This window comes from Fulmarus glacialis, unplaced genomic scaffold (genome assembly GCF_000690835.1).
Source record: "Fulmarus glacialis isolate BGI_N327 unplaced genomic scaffold, ASM69083v1 scaffold7355, whole genome shotgun sequence".
In the NCBI taxonomy this organism is placed as follows: Eukaryota; Metazoa; Chordata; class Aves; order Procellariiformes; family Procellariidae; genus Fulmarus; species Fulmarus glacialis.
The window spans coordinates 75,821-82,028 of record NW_009211080.1 but is presented as its reverse complement, the minus strand read 5'-3'; the positions used below and the strand labels follow the sequence as shown (position 1 = coordinate 82,028).

At 38.7% G+C, this 6,208-nt stretch overlaps 1 protein-coding gene across 1 annotated transcript in view; it reads left to right on the top strand.

Moving 5' to 3' along the window:
- Positions 1–1,202: 1,202 nt before the first annotated feature.
- ICA1 (islet cell autoantigen 1, 69kDa) overlaps positions 1,203–6,208 on the top strand; it is a gene marked incomplete at its 5' end in the record, with an annotated part of 11,390 nt that continues 6,384 nt past the window's right edge. Inside the window, 3 exons of the mRNA XM_009577387.1 lie at positions 1,203–1,265; positions 1,392–1,433; positions 5,308–5,586. Of these exons, the coding sequence (XP_009575682.1) occupies positions 1,203–1,265; positions 1,392–1,433; positions 5,308–5,586 (384 nt within the window). The remainder of the gene's footprint in view (positions 1,266–1,391; positions 1,434–5,307; positions 5,587–6,208) is intronic.

Sequence of the window (6,208 nt, the reverse complement as noted above, 5' to 3'; positions counted from 1 at the left end):
CCGGCATTGGTGTGCCACCCCCAGGCTCTACTCTAGTGAGCCTGCTTCCTTTTATGGAAGCATCATGTATATTTGTCCATGTGTGTTTATGCCTATTTACATCTATATAGAGTGTAATCAGATGTGATCATGGGTCCTTAAATGACCAGCTGATTCTAGTGCTAGTAGCACATTTCTGTCATTGTCCTAGCAAAGCTTTGTTAAAATAATATGATTCAAACAGCAAGCTGTTCTGTTTCATTTAGTTCTGAACACACCTTGAAGTTTCTCTTGAAAGGGTTTGGCATTCAATTTTTATTCCCCTATAGAGAATTTTATTTCTTCTTTCCAGCCTCAAGTTTGAGGCTTCCAGCAGATCTGCCTTCCAGTTCTTGCAATACTGTGACCGACCCCTTCATTTGCCTTTAGAGCTACAGACTTACTTGTCTAGAAGCTAGATTTCCTCAACAGTTAATGGGGAGAGAAAGGCATGTTCAGCAGGTAACTTATCCCTCCTGTTTTGCTACATATCTTAAATGGGATTAATCACCTGAGGGTAGTGTCTTTCTTTTCACTGATAGATGATTGTTTTGACTCCACGTCTAGTCTAAGAAACTTGCTCAGAACTTAAGGTAGTTACAGTTGGGGTGCGGTGGTGTTTTTTCACCTCTGATAGCCTATAAACTTCACCTGTACGTTTTCCCTCCTGTTGGTTTTAGCCCATTTATTTTCCTGCAGGGGAAGAGGTGCTATTGCTTATATCCTGACCTGGGGTGCTTTGGGGGAAGATTACTTTTCCCCATTCCCAGAGTTGGTGTCATGAGGAAGAACATATTGTCAAGGAAGGCGATTTAGGGAGTGATGAGGTTCTGGGCACTTTTGTGCTCTCTCCTGTGTAAGTACTAGCTTCTAAAAGAAGTGTCTCTGCTTCTGGAGTACAGCAGAGACCTGTCTGATTCTTGCCTCAGTTGGGTGCACTCAGCCTGGAAATGGGCTAGTGTGTCAGGCGGTGATTCAAAGGAAGATCCCCCCCCCAGATTATTATTCAGAAATTTTCCTCACTTCTTAGAAATGCTCATAGCTTGGGTCTTTCATCCATTGTGACCAGGTTCATTTTAAACATGAATACCAACAACTGTTGCATGTGATCTTATAGTGACATTGTTTATAAGCATGGTCTTGTGCCAAGTGTAATTTGACATGTTTACGGATCTTGATTACAGCTGACGATGGCAAGGATGTCATTCCCACCTTACAAGGAAATTGTAACCACAAGCAGAACTCAGGTGAAGAGACTTAAGAAAACTGCCTTTAGATGTGTACATACTGATTGTCAGTATACTGCGAACCTCCCTTTGTTCTTTGTTGCTTTTCTTTTTTTTCTTTTTTCTTTTTTTTTTTTTTGCTCTTAGGTGCCATAGATGACTTATTAGATCTGCAACCTGAAGAAAATGGTATGAAACGTTTGTGCATATCTGTTTCATCTGCTTCTCAATTACAGGCACCAAGTATAATTTTAATCTTAGATCTTAATTGTTTTCATAATCTGAAAGGTTGAATGAAATTATTCAGCTTCAGTATTTAAACAGTGTTAAAGGAAACTCAACTTCATCTATGTGCAGAGGCACTATTCCTGATGTTACAATGTGAAGTAAACCTTACTGGGGATAAAACGCATCATAACAGGTGATTCAGGGTTAGGTATACCAGACTATATCATATCTGCCCCAGTGGAGTAGGTTCCAGTGTAAACCTTACCCCTCGTATAACATTTCACAAACTTTTATTTTTGTTGTATCACAACCCTTGGCAATACACTAGTAACCACAAGGTTTTATACCAGAAATGTACGTATCAGAAACAAATTATTTAGTCCTTTCAAAATCATATAAGAACTGGTGACTTCTTTCAGCCAGGTAGTTAATTAAATCTGCTGTGTTGTTCTCATACGCATATGAGAAAGCAATCCTTCATTCCAGGCTCTACTCCTGTCTTTATGCTTTTGTTAGATCAGCTGGGCAGCTCAAGGGGATCTGCTGTTTATTTCCAAAGGGAAAAAAGGAAAAATATGTTACATGTTTACCATGTAACATATGAAAGATCTGATACTGAGTTTTCATATGCAGTAAGAGTATTGCCTATAATTTCTTACTTGCTTTTCACTCATGTGTCTCAGAAGAATGAGTAAAAAAAACTTCAACAACAACAAAAATAATTGTGGCAACTCAAAAAGCAAGTTTGCAAAGAAAAAAATCCCTTTGTGTGGTTTAGTCAGTCAGACTGAGCGTGTAATTTGGGGTTATTTAAGGCACTGCCTTAAAGGAAGAGAACATTTGCAAACACCTTGACTTTGGATTTGCCACGGGCAGTCTCTTGCACTGTGGAGAAATTACCCATGTGGGGAATCACCCATGAAGGCAGAAACAGGGAAAGTTCCTCAGCTGCCTGTGCAGAAGGCAGCCCTAATGTGTGGATAGATAAGGTAGTGATAACTTCTTTTCTGTGGTTAATAAAAGAGGTCAGTGTATGTCTGATAGTGGCCTTTTTATTTCTGGTTTTCTCCTTACTCAGTTCCATTCCTTGTTGGACCTTCTTAGTGGAGATAATGCATACAATTATTGGTCATACAAGTTTAGCTATGTCAGTTAGAAGGCTATTTTTTTTTCTTTAGTCAAATAGTTAAATCAATACGAAAGCAGTTGTGGGGCAGCTGCATCAGATAAGGATGGTTATGTTAATGTTACACTATCAGCCATTTACCCTAATTTTACACACTAACTAGCTTTAGGCTAATGAATACTGTATTTGAAGTGCAGCAGTATAGTTAGAGGTACACTTCTGTGTGTGTTTCAGAAGGAAGTCTTTATCCTGTGTTTCCTGTCATGTATCATTGTAAATATTTTTAGTTTCTCTTTGCATTTAATTTTTTTAAATACCAGCAAAACAAGCCATGTTTGCAAAGGAGTATGAGCACTGCTAGAGGCTTTTTCAAACTACAAAAAAGAATATAGTGACATCATTTTTTCAGTGTTCTATTGGGAGTTTTGGGGTTTTTTTCATGGACATTTATAAGGTTAGGGGCAGCATGTGCAGACAAAAAAAGGATTTTGACTGTGAAAATGGGCAGTGAAAACAGAGAAACCGGAAAAGAAGTAGTAGTAGATTAAGTCCATATTATTCTAGTAATCTAGCAGAGATACCACATGAGTAATATCTCGATAAGCAAGACTGGTTTCAAGATAACCTTTATTGCAAACAAGAGTAGAACTTACTGGTGCTTACTCGAGGCAGCCTGAGCATAAGCACCACTCTATCCTCCCCACCCACGGGTGCGTCAACCCCGCAGGAAGATCAGAAAGACTGCTGAGACAAGAAATGTGTCAGTCCTCTGATGTCTGGTGGTCATACGCACTACAGCAAGACCTAACTGCTCTTCAGATGTAAAGCTATATGTTGTACTTTCTCCCTCAGTGAAAATGGGACTACTGCAGTGGGATACCCAGATGAAGTAGAGCTTTGCTCTGAGATGTTTTGCTGCAAAGCCTTTGTTCCATTATAGTAAATGTCCTGTGTGGTTAGGTACAGTGTTGGCGGTCTATTACTAATGATGCTCTCTTTGCATCTCCCCTTGTAAACTTTCCAAGTTCATGCAGGGGCCTCCTGAAAGCAGGTTGGAGATGGTGATGCTCTGTAGACATCAGAGTTCTTAAGGGCCTTTGAAAATAGCAAGTGTCTTTCCCCTACAGAAGGATTTACCCCTCTGCCTCACCTGCTGAATAGGTGGGGGGAATTGTAGGTGCTTGGACAACATTAACATTCTTTGCTGTTTATCTGAAGATGGGAAGGCAGCCTGAAAATTCATGAGAACAAATTGTTTTCTGTGGTGTTTTATTTATAGTCTAGTGGGAACATGAGGAGAATTGACATGTTTGTAATGTTTCTATTTCTAATTTTTGGGCCCTGTCGGGGAGTACAGAGGGATATAAAAATGTGGATTACAAAGGAGCTGAATCTCAGAGCAGACTTCAGCAATGAATAAAATCCTTACGTTATGTGTTGTTTATTTGTTTCTTAGTACGTAGGTGTGTATGCTGACTCATCAGCCTATTTTAAAACATAGTTTTGTGCTTTTTTTTCCCTCCTCTGACTCAACTTCAGCCATTTCATTATAAATTATTACATCTATTAAAAAGTAACTTTCCCAAGAAAGCTGTTGCATTTAAATAAAATGGCCTGTTGCAACCACTTTGCTACTATCAATCTTTTATCCCAACCCAGAAGGGTTAAAAACATCTTTGCAAGTTGTATTCAACTCGCAGAGCTCAGCTGATCTATCTGAACTTTGGAAAAGTGAAGTTGTTTCTGTGCTTTACCACAAGTTCGAAACAAGCATAATTAAGATAAACTGATCTGGGTTTCAGTAACGTAACATTATCAACGTTGTTAACCGCCATTTTTGTCCTCTGCATACTCCCACAGTGGAGCTCTAAATGTTTCCAAGTAAAATAACACTTGGGGTTCCTTGACGGTTCTTTCACTCTCCAAATATTTTGTAAGCTAGAGAAAAGGATTACATTTCTGGTTACAAGCTTCATGTATTTTATATAACTATTTAACATTTCTAAAATAGGAAAAATTGTTTTTAAGGAGTAATGGCTCGAATGATCTAAAAGCTTCTTCAGTTGCAGTTCTGGTGCTAGAAAAACTAGCAAGGGGAATCAGAAGGAAAGTGGCTCCAGTTATTTCTCAGCAGCCTCAGAGAGGGAAAAAAAAGTTACTACAGCATTGAACAGTGTAGAAATCTCACTCTATGTAGAGTAACCTATTCTCATGGGGAAATACCCCAGTAAGTCAAGCATTGGTCAGAAGGTCATAAAGGTAATCTTAAGTATGTTCTTACAAAATTCTAGAATAATCCCCAACTCTTATTTATTTTCAATTTATACCAATCTGATTTTTTTTGACAGTTTTATATAATGCTTCAAAAAGCAACATAAAAGTAGTCTTCTCCGATGTTTTAAATATTAGACTATATAATGATTTTAGTGTGGTGTTTAATAGATTTTTAAGCACACTTACTATTTTTAATGAGAAATGAGTCTTAACAGCAGTGAAGTTATCTAAGATAACCAAGGAATTACTTGTTGCATAAGTACAAGCCCAGATGTCCAAGAGAATTGGGTCTAAAAGAGAAAACAACAAATATTCACACAAAAATATTCTATCTCACTCAACATACAAAACCTAGATTGGATGTTTTAAAAAGGTTCCTTCTTTTCTTTCTTTGTCTAAAAAATTATTTATCTTGACTCTCTTGTTCTGAGACAGCTTCAAAAGATCAGTTTGTGAGGTCCTTGGAGTCAGAACCTGGTGATAAGGATGACATGGTATTACTGAATGAGATCCTCAACGCTTCCTCCCTGGACGAGGGGGAATTCAGCAAAGAATGGACAGCTGTTTTTGGACAGGTTGCACTTGCTGATCTCACCATGAACTCTTCAGCTGGAGATACGGAGAACACTTCATCTGTGGCACCAACACCATCAGGCTTCTTGCCCTCACAGCTGTTAGACCAAAACATGAATGACTTGCAGTCATCTTTACATGGTGAGAGCTCACCTTGTTCTGTTAGCGTTTTGGGTTTAGGTTTTAGAGTATGGTTTTCTGCTATGTAGTGTTTTCTGCTGTGTGGTGACAGCTTATGTTGTGCCATAGCTGCAGAAACCCTGAAGTTAAAGCAGAGTGTGGCCTGGAGAAGAACATGTGAGTGGCATATTTGGTTTTCTAGCCCTGCTCATTCAGTGTTTGTACCCTAAAACCTGAAGTCAAAATTACTGTCTGAATATTTTCATTGAGCTTCCTGAAATGTTCTGTAGGCCTTTGAGACATTCTTTTTTTGTAACAGAAAATCTGTTTGAGTGGGTTTTACTGTTCAAATCACAACTGCAGTATCTCTTAAGAGGCCAAAGAATTTTGTCTGGGAATACTATTTTTAAACAACTTAGTGAAAATCGATTGCATTCATTAATTTTCTTTTTTTTTTCAATGCATCCCATACTGTTGCGTGTAGGGTTATGGGTAAAGCAGAATGGGTTGTCTCATCCTAGCAACAATACAGGTGGATTCCTCCTGTAGGCAGGTCATCTACTCATGCAACTCTTTCTCTCCCCTTTCGTCTATGCAGTTCATTTTCTTGGGTTTTCCAAGCTGCTGCTGAGGGGTGAGGAAA